The 21,591-nt window shown below is 37.1% G+C and overlaps 1 protein-coding gene across 1 annotated transcript in view; it reads left to right on the forward strand.

The window, feature by feature from the left end:
- LOC150101976 (uncharacterized) overlaps window positions 1–21,591 on the forward strand; it is a 283,338-nt gene that overhangs the window by 223,791 nt on the left and 37,956 nt on the right. Inside the window, exons 10-11 of the mRNA XM_090400543.1 lie at window positions 10,355–10,414; window positions 19,272–19,878. Coding sequence (XP_090256669.1) covers window positions 10,355–10,414; window positions 19,272–19,878 — 667 coding nt within the window. The remainder of the gene's footprint in view (window positions 1–10,354; window positions 10,415–19,271; window positions 19,879–21,591) is intronic.

The raw sequence follows: 21,591 nt of genomic DNA on the forward strand, positions 1-21,591 counted from the left end.
ACTCTATTGGAGGAGCTATACTGGATGAAATAGGGGAGACAAGAGATCTAGGGTTGATGATTGATAATAACCTGAAATTTAGGTGACATATTGCAAATGTGGTGAATGTAACAGACAAATGTGGAGAACAACACTGACCTGTAGAGATAAAAGAGTTATCATTCCATTGTATAACACCCTGATCAGACCACACTTAGACTATTGTTCTCGGATTTGGTCCCCAGGATTTGAAGGGGATAAATTAACTGTGGAAAGGGTACAGAGGCAGGTAACAAAGATAGTTTCAGGACTATGCAATGTTAGTTATGAGGATCGACTAAGGGAATGTGGACTTCAGAGTTTGGTAGATGGAAGAAGGAGAGGTGATATGATTGGCACTTTTAAACTGTTGAGAGGTAGTTACAGCTTTTGATTCCATGGAGGTTGACACTGGGGAGTTCTTTCACTTGGTGGAACAGGGGGGAAGGAGCATGGACAAGGGGCTATCCCTGGAAGTTATGAAAGGAAAATGTGAGCAAAGCAAGAGGGTTAGTAGTGGTTTCTTTGCATGGAGGGTGGTTGAACCGTGGAATACATTGCCTGATAGAGTGGTGAGAGTGAGGATGGTCGATGAGTTCATGGAGTGGTATGATAGACTGTGTTTTCTAGGAAGGGCCCCCCATGATGAGGCTTTTGACTCCATGAGGACCTGAATCATAATAATAATATCCTAATGAGAATAGAATGATACAGTATTTTTTATGCAAGGATAGAAAGTACAAGAAGTGGGGGGGGGGGCAGCTACTTATAATAGCAAGGGGAATTATGTCCATATAAGGTAGACATGAAAGAGGCAAATAGTGGCAATGGTTATGAGGCAGTATGGTGTAAAGTGGATGTTGACAGGAAGACATTTAGTTGGATTTTGTATAGGCCAGGGAATGTGGAGGATGGTGATGAAGAACTGTATAAACAACTTGAATTAGAGAACAAAGGAATTTATACTGCCATTTAATTATGGTGGTGTAGTTTGGAATGAAGAGATAGCATTTAAGAATAAGGTAAATGAGAATTTCTTGAGTTCCTGCAAAATAACTACCTCAGGCAGCATATAAAGGAGGGCATGCAAGGATCGACAGTTTTAGATCTGATCATTTCACCAGAGGATGTAATTTTGAATGGGGTTTCACTTTCCTCCAGTTGGTGAGAGCGATCATGAAGTGATCACCTCGGTTGTGGCTAGCAATATGCAGATTTCTGTGAGGAAAGGATATATGTGGAAGTGCAAGGTTGGTGATTATGACAAGCTTAGGAAACAGCTTGGAATGAGGAGTTGAGCAGTAAAAAAAAAAATGCTGCTTGGGTAACAAAGAAATACATAACAGCATCAATGTGTGAATATATTCCGAAAGCAAAATGTATGACTGAGAGGCTTAAGCATAAAATCTGGAAGAAGAAGAAGACAATTTGGAGGCAGTACAAAATGAGAAATGGTAATAATCAGTTATATGAAGAGTATAAAGAACAAGCCAGGAGAGTGACTCACTTAGTAAGGACAACAAAAGTGCAGTATGAGCAGAAATTGGAAAATCAGGTGGGAAAAAAACCCTAGAGAGGTTTTTAGGTATGTGACAAGTAGAAGGAAGAATGATTATGGTACTGGACGAAAGTGATAGCATGGTAACTGTTGCAGAAGATATTATTGAGTTATTCAGTGATCAATTTATAAGAGTGCTTCATCCTCATCAGAATGGAATCATGAGGAACTTAAGTGTAAAGGACATAGGAGAGGATGGCTTAATTTATTTATTTGAAGAAATAAATAACTTTAATGTCAATAAGGCTATAGGATTTGATGACATATCACTATGAATCTTAAGGGAATGTTCCAGGGAATTGGCATGCCTATTTAATAAAAATCTTACAACAGCAAAGTTTCCAAAGGAGTGGAAAGAAGGTAAAATTGTTCCACTGCATAAAGGTAGTGATAAGGCTGTGATTACAAATTATAGACCAATCTGTATATCTGGAGTTATGGTGAAGGTCCTGGAAAGATTGGTGAGAAGTAGGATACAGAAATGGGTTGATAACAGCAGTATTCTCTGTGGTTATCAGCATGGGTTTGTTAAAGGGAGATCATGTTTTACTAACTTACCTGTGCACTATAACTAGGTGACAAATGCACAAGGGAGATGCATATACAGTGGTAGACAGGTATCCCTCGATTAACGCGGTTAATTAATCCCTCAGTGTTGCCGCGTATATCAAAATCGTGTTAATCAAATCTAATAATCAATGGTAAAAATTACAATTCGTCCATGATCAATTACTGAATTAATAATTCGTTTTGTATGGTACTCTTTTAGGAAAGATAAAAAATGATTGCAATGTAAATGTTTAATAAATACTTGTACCTACATTATTTACTGCAATTTTTTTATCAAAAGAAGTTATCAAGAGTCATTTGAACAGTTTTATTTTTTTTCTTATTGGCATAAATTCTATGATAACAAGCAAAATGACTCTCCAGACCTCGGCAAACAAGGAATAAAACATAAAGAAAAAAACACTGCAAATATAATACATGATGGTACAAATTAAGTGCATATTGAATCCAACATTATTTCATAGCCGAATATAGAAACTACAAAAGTCATGCCGAATATATAGAAACTAAAAGTTTCGGCAGATGCACGCATAAGCAACCTTATGGGCAACTCGTAGTAAAAGTGGAGTAAGCTCCAGAACACTTTCCTTAGTATTTTCCATAATGTAAAGCATATCTCCTAGAGGACATGTATGATAAATAAGACTTTGGCTCTCGATTTCAGTAATTCATGATGGTTTATTTATTTTCAGTTACAATCTAAAAATTATTGAACAAAGAATAAAAAAAAAAAAAAAAAAAAAAAAACTAAACCAATACTATACTGATATTGGAGGTCGTAGAATCTCTGAGATACAGTTTACTGTGAAATATCACAAACCTTTACATAACGTGTTAAACTAAACTAACAGCAAAAAACAGTGCGGAATATCACTTGTAACATATGAATGCACAGCTATTCATGACCTCCAAGCTATACACTGAATTGTGTAAGAATATTTATATTAAACATTTTGCATGTATCTGCCAGATCAGCTGCGAGCTCCGCAGGGTTAAAGGCACATTAATCAAAACTCTTGCCATGTATATCAAGGGATTGCCGCAATTAATTTCGGCCTGTTAATCAAATCCCGCGTTAATCAAAACCACGTTAAGCAAGGGATACCCGTACTTAGATTTTGCAAAAGCTTTTGGTAGACTGTTATATGACAAGCTGTTAAATAAATTGAAACAGATGGGATTGCATAACAGACTTCTGAGTTGGATCAGTAACTGGCTGTCAGTTAAATAACTGAAAGTTGTATATGGGGATGCGGTATCCCAAAAGAGGAAGGTCATTAGTGGTATGCCACAGGGTCAGTGTGGTTTTGTTGTTGTTCAGTTTGTGGGGTTTTGTTGTTGTTCAATTTGTATATTAATGATATTGTGATATGCAGATGATGCAAAATTGGGAAGAGCAATGCAGAGTCAAGCAGATGTTGTAGCCTTACAGGACTGCTTGAATAGATTGCATGAATGGGCAGGTAAGTGGAACTGTCAGTTCAATGTTGCAAAGTGTAAGGTTTTTGAAATTTAGTAAGCAACGATGGGATTCAAATTATACATTTGGTGAGGAAACTTTAAAGGAGGTAGAGATGAGAGATCTGAGAGTGGTGGTGGTGGATAAGCACCTCATATGGATTATTGTGCCCAGATTTGGTCACCGGGTTTTCATTGTGACGAGGGTATGTTAAAAAAAAGAGTTGCATTCCAAAGACTACTGACCAAAGATGTCAGTAGTCTTTGGAATGTGGAGTATGAGGACAGATTCATAAAATGTAAATTGCAAAGCTTTGTGAATAGGAGGAGGGATATGATTGAGACATGGAAATGACATGGAAGAGATTTTTCATAGAATGTGCGAACAGGGATAGAAGAGGAGGCTGTTGCTGGAAACTATAAGGAGGGTGTGAGCAGACGAGCAGATTCTTTACGTGGAGAGTGCATTGTGAATGTGGACACATTGAATCTGTTTAAGACATAGTTCATGAACATTGTGTGTGTGTGATAGTGTATACCTCCAACGATGAGTCTCTAAACTCTATGGAGGTTGGATGTTAATAATAATAACTATAATGTTTTCTACAGGGTTCACCACTGAATCTCCAAAGTTTGGTTCTTGTTTTCAAACTATTTTATTTTTTCTTGAATGATGTTTGTGTATTTGAGTCTACAGTTTACTTTTGAAAGCTGCTCATCTTTGATTCATTTTAAAACTTTTTTTAACACATTCTTCTTTTCGGTAAGAAATTCAATTTTATTCTACTCATAACTAAATAGTGATCACTTTCAAATCCTCTGTATGCTCTAGTATCCTGAATGAGTTGGAAAATATCATTATCAACTATAACAAAGTCAGTGAAAGTTTTATTTTTTGCATCTTCTTTCCATGTGAATTTGTGCACATTTTTATGTTGGAACATAGTGTTAGTAATACAAATATCCAGTAGGTACTTACCGTTATTCTTTATTCCAAACATTCCTGAAACATTTCTATGTTGTAATCTCCAACAGTGACAACTTTTCCTTTTTCATTGTGTCAGCTGCCTTCTATAATGCCTCAAAAAAATTCCTCCATTTCTTCTTTAGTAGTAAGTAATGTGAGTAAAAATCACTGCATAAATGATCGTATTGGCCCTTCCCTTAATGCATAGCATTATACATGTCCGCAAGGAGATGTGCTTTGCATTATGGGAGATACCAAGACAAGAAGTGATGAGAGCCTGGTCCACCTTTACCATGAGTTGCCTCGGTCCTGAAGATACTTCAGGCGTAAACTTTGTTTGCTTACACTTGGATAAAGGTTTAAACTAAATTTATTGTAGTCTAACGAAGTGGAAAAAAACTTCCAACATCTTTCACTAAATCCAGAGTAATCTCTAAATCCACCAAAGGTGTCTCACCTTACGTCATTGTAAGGAGACACCTTTTGACAACTCATATAGGTAAATATGACTTCTCCATTGCTTCCACCTTGGTATCACCACCTCTGGGTCTGACTAATTAACTTCATGGGCTATAGCATTACCCCCCACCCACCCAGGACTTGGGTGACAGCAACAGCCAAGCCTCAGTTAAAACTTCATGGGCCACAGCATTGACATTCATCACCCAAGCTTCCAACCAGTTTCGACCTTTATTGAGGTCTCGTCAGTGGGAGCCTGACCCAGAGGTGGTGATATCAAAGTGGAAACAATGGAGAAGTGATATTTACCTATATGAGTTGCCAAAAGGTGTCTCACCTTACAATGACATAAGGTGAGACACCTTTGGTGGATTTAGAGATTACTCTGAATTTAGAGAAAGATTTGGAAGTTTTTTTCCACTTCATTAGACTATAATAAATTTAGTTTAATCCTTTATCCAAGTGTAAGCAAACAAAGTTTGTGCCTGAAGTATCTTCAGGACCGAGGCAACTCATGGTAAAGGTGGACCAGGCTCTCATCACTCCTTGTCTTAGTATCTCCCATAATGCAAAGCACATCTCCTTGCGGACATGTATAATGCTATGCATTAAGGGAAGGGCCACTACCCAGACTGGTTTCGACCTTTATTGAGGTCTTGTCAGTGGGAGCCAGACCCAGAGGTGGTGATACCGCCATTAAGGGAAGGGCCACTACCCAGACTGGCTTCGACCTTTATTGAGGTCTCATCAGTGGGAGCCAGACCCAGAGGTGGTGATACCACCACCTCTGGGTCTGACTCCCACTGACGAGACCTCAATAAAAGTCGAAACCGGTTGGAAGCTTGGGTGATGAATGGTAATAATGTAGCCCATGAAGTTTTAACCGAGGCTTGGCTGGTGCTGTCACCCAGGTCCTGTGTTGGTGGGAGGTAATGCTGTAGCCCATGAAGTTAACTAATTTAAACAGTTAACTAGTTATATGTTTTAAATAGTGTTAATTTAGTATTTTGTAAGATACAGTAGATACGTAGCATAGCATATGGCACCAATGTGAAGAAAGGCATATGGTATCCAAATCGGTGTCATTGTTTAAAGAATTTAACCAAAGGAAGTTCGTCCAGTGTAAGGTCTGTGGAATGTATGCTTTGCCAAGAGTGGTGGGAAAATGTGCCAAGTGTCATGAAAGCGAGGATCTAAAGTGTGTCTCAGGTCACGAGAGTGACGTAGTGGATGGAAGTCAGAATGCGATAGAAAATTGTGATGTAATGCCAGATAGCATTCAGAGTGAGTTTAAAAGTGATACAGTTGAAGGTGAGAGTAAAAGTACAGAGCAAGAGAATGGTTTGACTGATATAAAAAATGAAGAGTTAGCTGCAATGAAGGAGATAGCTCAGTTGTGTAGTGATATGCTGTTAAGAAAAAGAGCTTGGGATCAATAGTATGTGACTACTGTAAAAGAAGAAACAACTACTAAGAAAAATAATAAATTTAGTTGAATCCTTTATCCAAGTGTAAACAAACAAAGTTTGCACCTCAAGTATCTTCAGGACTGAGGCAAAAGCTGGACCAAGCTCTCATCACTCCTTGTCCTAGTATCTCCCATAATGCAAAGCACATCTCCTTGCGAACATGTATAATGCTATGCATTAAGGGAAGGGCCACTATTATAAGGGTCTTCAGGACCGAGGCAACTCATGGTAAAGGTGGACCAGGCTCTCATCACTTCTTGTCTTGGTATCTCCCATAAACCCAGACCGGTTTCGACCTTTATTGAGGTCTCGTCAATGGGAGCCACCACCCAGAGGTGGTGGTATCGCTCCAGCTGCCACTTTGCCATATGTATCACTCCACACAACTGTGCTCTCTCCTTCATTGCAGTTAACTAACTCTTCATTTTTTATATCAGTCAATCCATTCTCTTGCTCTGTACTTTTACTCTCACCCTCAACTGTATCACTTTTAAACTCACTCTCAATGCTATCTGGCATTACATCACAAATTTCTATTGCATTCTGACTTTCATCCACTACGTCAATCTCATGACACTTTTGGCACATTTTCCCATCACTCTTGGCAAAGCATACATTCCACAGACCTTACACTGGACGAACTTCCTTTGGTTAAATTCTTTAAACAATGGCGCCGATTTGGATACCATTGCCTTTCTTCACATTGGTGCCATATGCTATGCTACGTATCTACTGTATTTTACAAAATACTAAATTAACACTATTTAAAACATATAACTAGTTAACTGTTTAAATTAGTTAACTTCATGGGCTATAGCATTACCCCCCACCCACCCAGGACTTGGGTGACAGCAACAGGCAAGCCTCAGTTAAAACTTCATGAGCTACAGCATTGACATTCATCACCCAAGCTTCCAACCAGTTTCGACCTTTATTGAGGTCTCATCAGTGGGAGCCAGACCCAGAGGTGGTGATATCAAAGTGGAAACAATGGAGAAGTGATATTTACCTATATGAGTTGCCAAAAGGTGTCTCACCTTACAATGACGTAAGGTGAGACACCTTTGGTGGATTTAGAGATTACTCTGAATTTAGAGAAAGATTTGGAAGTTTTTTTCCACTTCGTTAGACTATAATAAATTTAGTTTAATCCTTTATCCAAGTGTAAGCAAACAAAGTTTGTGCCTGAAGTATCTTCAGGACCGAGGCAACTCATGGTAAAGGTGGACCAGGCTCTCATCACTCCTTGTCTTAGTATCTCCCATAATGCAAAGCACATCTCCTTGCGGACATGTATAATGCTATGCATTAAGGGAAGGGCCACTACCCAGACTGGTTTTGACCTTTATTGAGGTCTCGTCAGTGGGAGCCAGACCCAGAGGTGGTGATACCGCTATTAAGGGAAGGGCCACTACCCAGACTGGCTTCGCCCTTTATTGAGGTCTCATCAGTGGGACCCAGAGGTGGTGATACCACCACCTCTGGGTCTGGCTCTCACTGACGAGACCTCAATAAAGGTCGAAGCCGGTCCTTCCCTTAATGCATTGCATTATACATGTCCGCAAGGAGATGTGCTTTGCATTATGGGAGATAAGACAAGGAGTGATGAGAACCTGGTCCACATTTACCACGAGTTTCCTCGGTCTTGAAGATACTTCAGCCACAAACTTTATTTGCTTACACTTGGATAAAGGATTAAACTAAATTTATTATAGTCTAGCCAAGTGGAAAAAACTTCCAACATACTAAGAAGAATTTGACTGCCATTATAAAGGTGAAGAGTACAAGTGCCACCAAAAAGAGGAATGCATTTTAATGAGTGAAATGAATATCATGGTGCGAGTTAGCAAATATGAGAAATGGAATGAAGATATACATAGTTGCAAAAGAATCCCGTGAAAAGATAGAATTATAGGATGCACAGTATCTGCTTTACAGGAGCAAAGATGAATAGATTGATGATTTGGATATGAGACAGAATCAAATTTCATAGTTTGTGGTGATTATAGGAACAAATGATTTGGTTGGGTAGACGATTGATGTAAGGATTGGCATCAGGAGATTATTGAAGAGAGTGGAAAATAGTATAGAAGGAAAGATAATCAGCATGTTTCTTAGGTATGACAATAATGAAATGACATATGTGTAAGTGCAAAGGTGTGTTGTATGAAGTAAAAGCAGTGTAGTTTATGAATATGCTGTATGAATTTAATAGACAGAGAGAGATATGAGAGTGATGAATTACACTTGAATCAGTTTGGTTTGAGTTGACTGGAAAAGAGATAATGCAAGAGGTGAACTAGAGATCTGGGGACATAAACTGTGATATGCATAAGAGTGAGATAGGCAAGACTGAAGAATACTTGTGAATGGACAAGGAAAGAACAGTAATAGGAAACATGAGGGTGAGGAGAAAAATATGATTTCATATAAACTGCTTATAGGACTAATACTATAGCACTCATTCCAGATCTGTCAGCATGCTACTTCTCACCTTCCTCTGTGTTAGCCATACTTCAATAACAGTCTTTGCATTGTTTGATTATGTTGTATTATCATAATTCATATTATTTTGACATATATAGAAAATGCAATTTTGTTCAACAAAACCCCAAATTGCAAGCTGATCTTCATACATTGAGTATCAAAGTAACTATATATCCTTAACAATGAGGCGCATCACTAGAAAGGTGCACTGTTGTTCCCTTGGGTCAATCCCCATTCTCTTCATTCTTTATTAATTATGTAGTGGTCTCCCAGTTACTTACTTTGATTCATAAAACTACAAGATTCTTTGCTTCTCTGTCCCTCCCCCCCCCCCAGTAAATATACTATCCTTATGTTCATCTTCTAGGCTAGAATCTAGTAGAATTTAGTGCAGCCTGTGTAGCTCTGTGAAAGTGGTGTTTGCACTCCTCCGCACTAAACCATCTGAAGATGGAGTTCAAGTCTAAAGGAACTTTTACTAACCCTTTTTTGACTGGTTCATGAGTTAGTTGATCTCTGGCACAGGCAAGCGGCTTTTTGCCAGCCTGGTTGGCTGAGTGGTTAGCATATCCGCTTTCTAGCCAAAAGGCTGCGGGTTCAAATCCCACCGTGGGCAAGGATATTTGTGATTGTCTGTGAAAATACTAGTGGTGGTGATGGAGGTGGTTGCAGTTAGTTGATCGAGTGGTGGAGACAGAGAGTTGTAGAGTAGGTACCCCTCCCTCGATGAGTCTTTGGACTCCCTGGAGGTGTCACGTAAATAATAATGATAATAAATAATAATAATATCCTACACACATTCATCACCTGAAATAGAATAATACTACACTACTATAATAAATTCACATGTAGATCTCAGTGTTTAATATATAAAAATAACTGAAGTACTGAGAAATTTACACTTAATTAAATCTGAATTATTTTAAACATTATTGGACATACACTAGTAAGAGTTTTTAAACACCAGTGTTCATCATGTTATTATTGCTGCTAAGGAAACTTGCTGACATCAAATTTTTGTTGTAATAATACTGATTAGAATATGCTGGTATATTTTTCAATACCAGAAGAAAAAAAAAGTTTTAAATTAACATATACTTTTAAAATGTGAAAAGTGTATTTCATCATATTGGAGATATCAATGGAGCTAAGTTGATTACACTGTAATATTGAATGAGATGCTTACTGCCATAATTGTTTCTTAAGATAACTTCATCTTATGTATCATTTTCTAAAAGCTTTATTTTGCTTTTTGAAAGGTTTGTTTCATTCTTTTCCACAAATTATATTATGCTTGAATAATAATAAAAATGTAAAATGGAATAAAGTAGCATATATTAAAGAATCATAATAATAATTATGTTTTAGTGCATAGCTACTTATGATGATGATGCTGGAAGTACCATTAAGAAACAGTGGCGAAAAAAAGTAAGTAAATGCAAAATAACATTTCCTTTAAATTACTTTATTAATTATAAAGTCAAGTTATAGTATAGAAATAAAACTTAATTAATCAATATCATGTATATGATTATTATATGAACTTATGGATGATTATTATATGGACTTTTTCAATCGAAGGTTAGTTAGCCAGTCTCATACGGAGGTAGCAGGATATTTTCTCCTGGAAACCCAGGTTTTTCATCCCGCATACAGACAAATCGGCCCTTTAGAACACACGCAATCTACAGACAAAAAATACTAGTGGTGGTGGGGGTGGATGGTGTTGATGGAGATGATTGGTAGTAGAGGTTCGGTGTAGTGGTGGAGATGGTTGTATAGTGGGTGTCCTCCTGCGATGAGTCTTTGGACTCCTTGGAGGTGTCACAAATAATAATAATAATAATTATCTTCAGACTTACATGGAGTCAAAGACTTGTCTTAGGAGGTCACACATACACACACACAGCTCATCATACTGAGCATTAAATACATTCACATTCTCTGCAGTCACCACACTCTCAGATAATGCATTTCAATTATTCTCCATTATCCATACAAAAAATCTGCTTCTCACTCCTTTGCTCACACCCTCCTTATACATTTTCCATGGATGACCTCTTCTTACTCCCTCATTCTATGAATAACCTCTTCAATATTCATCTGGGGGGGGGGGGGACTTCTTACCAACTTATTTGTTTCTATCATATCTCCTCTGCTCCTCCTCCTATTCACTAGACTCTGCAGATTGCATTTTCCCAACCTCTCTTCATGTTCAACATTCCAGAAACTACCTTAGTCAATTGCCTCTGGATCCTTTTCAATATCTCTTCTTCATTTTGAAAAACCAGGTGACGAAATCTGTGATCAGTTGTTGGAGGTTTTTCCACTTGGTTATACTATAAATTAAAGATACCAAGAAATTATATACTTGGTTTAATCCTTTATTCAAGTGTAAGCAAACAAAGTTTGCTCATGAAGTATTTTCAGGACTTGAACAACTTCACTGTCCAACCGGTTAACAACTGGGCTAGGTAGTGACCCTTCCCGTAATGCATAGCATTATACATGTCCGCAAGGATATGTGCTTTGCATTATGGGATACTAAGGCAAGTGATGTGAAGTCATTAGCTTCTATATACGAGTTGCCCCAATCACTGAAAATATTTCAGGTGCAAACTTTGTTTATTTATACTTGGATAAAGGATTAAACCAAGTATATAATTTCTTGGTATCTTTAAGTTACAAATCTGAGATCAGTGTCCTCCGTGGTATTGCCAAAATTCGTTGTACTGCCCTCACTATTTTAGAAATGTGTCCTCTAAATTTTAGATCCCTATCCCCAATCACCCCTGTTCTCTTATTTCTTCCGCCACCTCCAGTATTTCCCCACCAGTTGTATACTCTGCATCTGATCTTTGTTTTCCAAATTTTAAAACTTTGCAACATTGAACTCTCATCTCCACTTCCATACCCATTCATTCAGTTTATTCAAGTTGCTGTTGTACTCCTCATACTTCTTTCCAACTTTGCACCATCTGCAAACAACTAAATATCTTCATTCAGATATTTCCTAATATCATTAACACACAAATTAAACAGAAGTGCCCTAAACATACCCTTGCTGACGTTTCTCTTAATGGATATTTCCCCCCCCCCATAACAGTTTTCCAAACTAATGCACTATTATCTAACTCTATCCATTTCAGTTTAACTGTCAACTTATCATGTGGAAATTTTATATTTGCAAAATCTACGTTCGCTGCTGTATACGTGGCTTGTCCACTACACCTGCCAAAGTAAACAGATTACTAAGACGTGTTGGAATGCTACTGTTGTCAACATAATTCTGGATCTTAGTTACTAGCCTCTCCAACACTTTAATGACAACACCTGTGACACATATTGACCTGTAATTTGAAGCTTGAATCATGTCACCTCCCTTATAAAGCAGTACAGTATCTTGCCTTCATAACTTGATACATAGTAAGATTCATATTAAACAAGTATGTCAAAGCAGATATCAAATCCCTTGCACTTTCCCTCAAAACATGCAGTGATATCACATCAAGTTCCACAGCCTTATTAATATCAAGTTTACTTATTTTTTCATATATCTCCTGCTTATTATTGATTCTTGTTTTATTAGCTTTGTTTCCGTAGTTTAATTATGAGATTGATAGAGATACAAGTCATGTGTTTGTAGCTGGTATAAATTGGAGGAATATGATACTCCAAGTCAGTACAACTGTTTCTGGGTGAAGTGGCTGCGAGAAGGTAACTGACAGAGTTTGAAAGAATCTTTGTGATAGGATTCCATATTGATGTCCTATCTCTTTGGCAATTTGTTGACAAATTGGACCGTCCCAGATCACCAATCAGTGCTACCATACTGAGATGGAAGTGCGGCAAGTCAACTGTAAGTGCTGCTGACAATGGATGGCCCACATATTCACCAAACATGAATGTGTGGGTCATCTACAAAGGATAATATGTAAAACCGCCATTCATTGGCTGACGAATTGTTGTTTTTTTACATATTATCAATTATTATAAATATAAATTATTATTTATATTTGGGATCCCATTCAAGTTTATTATCAACACTTGTCAACAATTACAACTTTTTTATAAATATATTTGAAAATTGTGCTATGTGACGTGAGTTATACATTGGTCGTCATGTTAGAAGAACAGAGCCTCCATAGCTCAGTTGGTATAGACAGACTTGGTTAGAAAGACCTGGGTTCAATTCCCATCAGTGACATGAGGAACCTTTGTCTGATGTGTGCTGATTTTGTCTCTTTTGACAAAAGGTGAGTTAGCCAGTCTCATATGGAGGTAGGGTTTTTTTTTTCACCTGGAAACTCGGGTTTTGTTTGTTCTCACTATAGTGAGAACACTTTAGTGTTCTCACTATAGACTAGTGCTATAGACTAGTGCTCACTATAGATTAGTGCTCTCACTATATACTCACTTTAGTGAGAACTAAAATTCTCACTAAAATAGTGAGAACAGACAAACCGGTTCCATGAACATGCACATCTGCAGACATGGGACACATGGTAAGTATTGAGGTAAGTTTTCTTGTGGTTGAAAGAATACTTTTCTTGCAACCGCAAGAAAACTTACCTCAAAGATCATAAAAGGGAAAATTAAGAGAAGAATTAAGAAAGAAATTTGGAAAAACGATGGTGCATTACACCCTTTGAGTGAAAAAGGCATAAGCGGCAAAGGAATTGTCAGTGCCCTTGACCATATTGTTTAATTTAAGTCTCAGCTCTGGGTTAGTCCTGAGGTGGTGGAAAGAGGGAGAAAATAGTTCCATTGCATAAAGAAGGCTCCAAGACTGCAGTTGCAAATTACCAACTGATCAGCATATCAGGAGTCATTGTCAAGGTTTTGGAGAAATTAGTCAAGAGCAAAATACAGGAATGGATAGATGGAAATGGGATACTCTATGGGGGCGGCAGCATGGTTTTGTGAAGGTTAGATCATGCCTCAGTAACTTGTTCACGTTTTATAATACAGTGACGGCTGAACTGGATAAGGGTGATGGGTTTACAGTGATACTGCTGGACTTGCCTTTGCTAAGGCCTTTGACAGAATACCACATTCAGTAAACTGCAGCACATGGGGATGGATTTAGGGTTGGTGAGATGGATAGGCAAGTGATTGATGGAGAGATATCAGAGAGTAGTTTATTCAGGAGTCGAGTCCAAAAGAAGGCCTGTGACTAGTGGTGTGCTACATGGTTCTGTTCTTGGACCACTGCTATTTAATTTGTTCATTAATGATATAGGAAAGGATTTGAGAGGAACTGTTCATTTATTTGCTGATGATGCAAAGTTGGGTAGAGCAATAGTGAATACACATTATGTCAAAATTTTGCAGGATGATTTGGATAGATTGGTAGACTGTACTAAGGAGAATGGATGTCAGTTTAATGTAGCAAAGTGTAAGGTTATGTATTTTTGGGTGAAAAGATTAGCAGCAGTATACCACATTGGTGGAACTGTACTCCAGGAAATTGACGAAGGCAGAGATTTGGAAGTGTTGGTGGATAGGAAGTTGAAGTTTAGCAGGCACATAGTAAAAGTGGCTAAATCAGCTCATCAGATCTCTTGGTTACTGAAGAATACTCTGACGAGCAGAGACACAGGTTATTGTTCCTCTTTATCGAGCCTTGATAAGACCCCATCTTGACTGCTGTGTCCAGATCTGGGTGCCAGGATTTCTTCTTGATGGGGAGGATGTAGAGAGGATCCAGAGGCGAGTGACCATGATGATAGCTAATCTATGGAATGAATTTTACAAGAACAGGTTGAAGATCTCTGGAAGGCAGAAAAGTGGTGATATTTTTCAGACATTCAAATTACTGAGGGGTTTTTACAAGATTTATTCAGAGGAAATTTTTCAGAACAGGTCTTGTGGTGGAAGAACTAGGGGCCATCCATGGAAACTGAGCAAGAGTGTAGTTAGCAAGGTTGTTAGAAACTAGGTTTTTTTTAACTTGGAGAGTGGTGAATGAATGGAATAAGCTGCCAGAGTTTGTTGTGGTGCCATGACGGTGAATGAGTTCAAAGCAAAGTATAATAGATACTGTGCGAATGCTGAATAGTTCTTGACATGATGTTTAGGGGCCTCCCTCAATGAGTCTAAGGACTCCTTTGATATCATCATCATCATCATAATAATAAATTCATTGTTTTTGTTAGCATGCTGATACAGCATGGCAGTGAAAGGCAAATCATTGCATAGGTCTACATAAAAGACAAATAAAGTAGATGATGTGGAATTCTCATAAATGGTACGGTGCCTTGAATGTAATATGTACACGCAGGAAGATGGCACGGATATTTATGTACAGAGGCTGAGTAAGAGAAAAAAATTAGTGTGGGTATTTAGGAAATGCAGTATTCTGATGGACCATGAAGTTTGTTTAAATAGTTTAAATTCAAGTAGGGAACAGTGCATCGTAACTGACATGGAAGATGATGCAAATGTTCAGAGAGTGCGTAAAAATGATAGCATGGAAAACGTTCAATTGACAATCAAGCTGGTGATAATTTATATGACATTAAAAAACAGAGTGAAATTAATGATAAAGTGGACAATAATGACATTGAAAAACAGCGTGCAGTTAATGGTAAGGTGGTAAGTGGGATTGACAGCAAACAAGTGTGTGACTGGTGATAAAATAGCAAGAGGTAAATGATAGCAAAAAAAATGCAAGATGTGAAAGCTGAGTTAGTAATGATGAGGCAGATGCAAAGTGAAATAAAGATAACTGTAGATATGTATGGAAGAGTGAAGAAGATGAAAACAAATGATGTGAGTATGAAAATGGTAACAAAAGACCCACAAAGGGTTTTGTATGGCGATTATATTATTACAGCTTTGGTAAACTAGAAGATGTACATGGTTTGTTTTCCTGGAGATAAAATGAATAGAGTGATTGAGGCACTGGGAGCAAAAGAATTGGTGGTAGTATTAGGGACAAACAACTTGACTGGGAACAAGAAGAATGTAAGACTGGATATCAGGAGGTTGTTGAGAAGGATAAAAGAATAGTGTAATAGGAAAGATAGTTAGTGTGTTGCCCAGGTTTGACAGTGATGATATTAGGCAAAGAGCAAGAATTATGAATGATATGTTAGCAGAAATGTGTGAAGAGAAAGGAGTGCTGTTTGCTAATGTGTGGAATGAGTTTGAAAGAAGAACTGAACTGTATAAGAGTGATGGACTGCATTTGAATGTTTTTTGGTGTGAGTCATTTGGAAAGACTGTTGCTGGGAGGGAAAGTAATGAGTGCAAGGAAGGAGAGATTGAAGTGGTGCTTATGAATGAAGAAGTGGGTAGCATGAGTGTGCAAGACAAACAGGGAAATGGGGAGACTCAGGGTGGACAGTGTGAGAAAGGTTGATTTTCTTAGAGGATGTGAATGTGTGTAGGCAAAAAGGAAAGGGGATGACCTGAGGTGTAGGGAAAACATTTGGATTTGAAGAAGGTTCTGGGATGAGTAAGAAGGAAAAGAAATGGCTTGAGCAAAATATGAAGAAGTCACATCTAATAAGTGTTATCAGTGAAACTTGTTATAGATCGAGGAATGAACTGTTATGTTTATGTATGAATGCCAGGGGTATCAGAAACAAGGGAAATGAAATGGTTGCATTAATTGAATTTGTTCACCCAAAAATTGTTGAAATAAGTGAGACATAGTTGGATGAGGATGTCATCCTGACAAGAATAGAGATGGAAGGGTATGATGTATTTTGTGAAGATAATAGAAGGTGGAGTGCTATTGATGATAGAAAAATAGTTATATCGATGCAAGTGGGAAATAGTGGTAATTGTATTGCGGCAGTATGTTGTGAGAAAGAGGTGAATAGAATGAATTATTTAGTTGGATGTTGTTAGAGACCTGGTAATGTAATGTGGATGGTAGAGACCATGAAATGTATAAGCAAATGGGAAAAGGGTGATCATTGTGGATGATTTTAATTACGGCAATATACACTCATGTTGATAGAAACATATATTTAAGAATATAAAGGAAGCAATTCAGAAACAGAAAAAAAAAACAAAATTGTAATTGTAGTAGGTACTAACAACTTAATTAGCAATAAGTTCAGTATGAGATAGGACATGAAAGCATTGTTGGAAGAGGCAAGAGTGAGAAAGTGAAAATTGTCAGTATTTTACCTCGATATCATAAAAATGAATTAAGAAGGGCTATGATGTCAAACGATTCAATGCATATTCTGTGTAGAAGGAATGGATGTGAGTTTTTTTTTTTTTTTTTTGGATGTGTGGAGTGCATTTGAGGGAAGATCATATTTGTATAAAAGGGATGGCCTACACCTTAATGTGTTTGGTATCAGGAGTCTAGAAAAACTAATAACTGGTATATGACCTAGCACAGAGTCAGGGAAACTAAATTATAAAGGGAGGAATGGTGAGAATGTGTGGGTAAGAGCAACAATGTTATATAACTGTGTTAATGCTAGTTAATGGGCTTTGTCATGGAAATGTTGACGAGAAGAGAATGATTTCAACTTTGTTTTTATCCAGTTTGGACCCTTCAAACATGTGCAAAGATATCTACATGTATAAGACACTAGAGAAAAATAGAGATCTGCAAGCTGTTCAACTGTGTCATGCAGACTGCAGACAAGAGTATACAAAAGAAAATGCAGGTAGATTATTATGTATGTACACAAATGCTAGGAGCATCAGAGACAAAGGGGCTAGAATTTGTTTCCTTAATCAATATGTTGGGACCTTCAGATTGTTGGTATTAGTGAGACCTGGCTATCAGAATCAGACCTACTAATTGGTATCAAGTGTAAAGGGTACACTATTTTTAGAAAGGATAGAGAGAATAGGAGAGAGGAGAGGATGCACTGCTAATGATATTGGATGACTTGAATCCAGTTAGAGTTGAGACCTATGATTGTAGTACTACTACTACTAACAGTAACTTCATGTGGCAGTGAGTTTGTAGCCATCTGGTGTGAGGTGAAATCTAACAAGATCAATTTTATAGTGAGGTGCTGTTACAGACCTGGTGGATCGCTTGCTAGTGATGAAAAAATGCATCACCAAATAGACAAAATGAGCTCAAAAAGTGTAATCATAATGGGAAACTTTAATGATCCAAATATTGATTGGGTAGCAGTAGAATCTCATGAGAAGAATGAAAATGCATTTATTGAGCTGTTCCTGGACAACTTCTTCAAGCAGCATGTGACAGAAGGAACTTGAGTTCAAAGAGTGTTAGATTTGATTATAGTGGCAGAGGGCATTTCAGTTAAAGATATAACTTTCTTTAGTTTATGGCAAGGGCCACTACCCAGCCACCACCCAGAATTTCAACCTTTATTGAGGTCTCATCAGTGGATGCCAGATCTAGAAGAGACACCAAGGTTGAAATAATGCAGAAGTCATATATTTCTAATATACAAGTAGTCAAAAGATGTTACACCCTTATTACTAAAATACTCTGGATTGGAGATAGATGTCAAAGTCCCCCCCCCTCCAATCCAGAGTATTTTAGTAATAAGGTGTGACACATTTTGACTACTAGTATATTGGAAATATATGACTTTTACATTATTTGATGTCTTGGTGTCTCTTCTGGGTCTGGCTCCCACTGATGAGACCTCAATAAAGGTCAAAACTAGTCTGGGTAGTGGTCCTTCCCACAATGCACAGCATTATACATTCCTTTAAGGATATGAGCCTTGCATTTTGGGATACTAAGGCAATTGATGTGAAGTCATTAACCTCTATATACAAGTAGCCCATTCATGAAGTTACTTCACACGCCAACTTTGTTTGCTTACACATGGATAACAGATGAAACTGAGAATATCTTGGCATCTTTAACTTATAATTGTAAGTAAATGAAAAATCTTTCACCATGCTGCAAAAGTATTGAAGGTTAACGAAGGGGAATACTGCAATACTAAGAATGACTTTTGGCCAGCAGAGATAAAAGTGATGATTCCATTGTATAAAGCCCTGATCACACCCTATCTGCTGGGTTATTGTGTTAATCTGGTCACCAGGATTTGAAGATAAAAGTTACCTTGGAGACCATCTCTAGAAGTGACTTAAGTGATTTTTTTTTTTTTTTTTTTTTTTTTTTTTTTTTTTTTTTTTTTGCACAGAGGGTGGTTAGACCTTGGAATACATTACCTGATGGGGTGACAAATTCACTAATTGTTAATGGGTTTGATAGAATAAACTATATTGTCTAAGATGGATTTTTCATTATGAGTCATGTGACTCCATAGTGGTCCTGAATAATAATAATGATGATGCTTTTTTTTTTTTTCAGTTGTTTCGAGAAGCTGAGAAGAAATTTTTAAGTGAAGAAAAGAATGAAAGGACTTATTGCAGTTGTAAATCAGAATCAACTGTTGTTCTTACAACTAATGATCAGCATTCTGAAAGTCAGGCAGAATCTTCCAACCAGAATTCCAAGAAGAAAAAGAAAAAGAAAAAGAGAAGCATTGAAGTTAGCATTAACACATCAGTTATCTCAGAATGCTCCACTTATGACAAAAAAATTGATTCAGGTAGTATTTCTCCTACAACAGTTAATATAAAGAGTAAAATTTGTGAAGACACTATTAATAAGGATGAAAAGCACATTATTATCAAAAAGAATTCTCAGGAACAAAATACTTTCCATGAGAACATTTCCCCTGTTGTTATTCAAAAAAATGAGGAACAACAAATGGATAAAAATGTTTCATTACATGTTTCTGATCAAGCTTGCAAGCCTTTATCAGATGATAAACTTTCAACTGACAAACATCACAGTCACGAATCAAAAAAAAATTCAATAGAAGCAACAAATGACATTTTGAAACCTAATGAATCAGAAACAAGAAGTGTGAAAGAAAAGTTAGATCACATTGAAAAATCAGTTGCAGAGACAGGTAAGTGTAAGTTTATAAATAATACAGTAAATTTTTTAAATGCAATACCATTGGATCTTAAAAAGCTAGTACTTTTTTTTACTTAAAAAAGTTCCACTTTTTCAAAACCACTGCCAACACATAGCTATTGAAATAACTGTGTAACTTTTGTTCTTACATGTTATGCTTTTTTTTTATGTGTTGCATATATTGTGCATGCGTACCATGGGTAGGTTAAGAATTAAATAAGCTGACATTCTGCTCTAAAGACCAAATATGGAAATTTTTCAAGCTGCTGCCGACCCTCAGTAAGGCAAAGTGTCATTGCAGTCTCTCATTGGATGATGAATTTCTTCCAGTACCTAAAGTCATTCACAAACATCCATAGTAGAGTGGGATTCAAACTTGCAGACTGTTGATTGGAGAGTAGATATGATTATTGCTCTTCCAAGGAGGCCAGCAAAAGAACACAATTTTTAAAAAAAGATTTTTTTTTAAATTCTTACAATGACTGCAGTCATCATAAAAATTATACTGGAAATGATTTTTTTTGGGGGGGGGGATATCCAGTTGTTTGCTGATGATGCTAATTTGAGTATGGCAGTAGTTAGTAAAGGTGGTGTAGCTTATTATATATTTAGTGGGGGACTTATGAGAGGGTCTTTGGCCAAAATAATTATCATACCTCTTTTTGAAAATGTTTACTTATCATGTACTCATGGAATAAGCTGTCAGTAAACATGACATGTCAATATGCATAGCTTATTTCATTCACTCACCATATGGCATTAGAACTTGGACTGCACATGCTTTCTACTATAACCGTACTTAGATTCCAGGCATAGTTCTAAATCTTAACTTGCCATCAGCTGCAGAATTTCTTTGTATCTGTATTCAGAAATCCCCTTAACTTACATTTTTCTCTCATATCTTTTCTTCTTTGCTGCTGTTGTTTGAAGACCACAATCCTTCAATTTTAATTCATATGCAAAATTCCAAAGGCCAGATATTGCTTGGTTTTTTATCAATGGATATTTTTGACTGTCCTTTCATCTCTGTGGAATTTGAGTGACCATATTTGAGCACATTAGTCAAGATGTTGTCTTTTCAAAGCTTTGTAAAGTGGAAGAATAATTGCTCTTCCGAGGAGGCCAGCAAAAGAACAATTTGGAAAAAAAAAATTTAATTAAAAAAAAGAAAAACTTCCTTATTCTCCAGAGTTCTACAACAAGTTAGTATATACTTCAACATTGCAGTTATCCAATGTGAACATAGTTGAAGTGCATTCTCTCTTTCGTACCTCATTGACTACACCAAAGATACAGATTAGGCTGTAATTGTCCTAATTCCATCTTTTTATAATGGAATTATTTCACCCCCTCTTTTATCTCATTAAGAATCGTGTTAATGTTGATTCTCAAACAAAAAGGTTAGAGGCATTGCTAATTCTCTGACACATTCCTTTAATACTTAAGTCATCTACCTGTATTCTTCCATCCAGTCCTTTTTCTCAGCAAGAGTTAGTAGGTTCACCTGGAATGAAGAGCTCTAAAGTAAATGCTTAACAACTGCTATTTCTAGTGCATCTGATGCTTTCCTACCATCCACATTCACTAAAGTCATTCTTCCATGATTGATCTTCCTCTTTTAACTCACGACATAGTTAAGAATTCTCTTGGATTTCTCTCAGCCTGTGCAGTCAATTTCATTTCACTGGAGGATTTTGCCTTCCTC

The sequence above is a fragment of the Typopeltis vanoorti genome, chromosome 11, assembly GCF_054136105.1.
Source record: "Typopeltis vanoorti isolate ZY-2024b chromosome 11, IOZ_Tvanoo_1.0, whole genome shotgun sequence".
Classification (NCBI taxonomy): domain Eukaryota; kingdom Metazoa; phylum Arthropoda; class Arachnida; order Uropygi; family Thelyphonidae; genus Typopeltis; species Typopeltis vanoorti.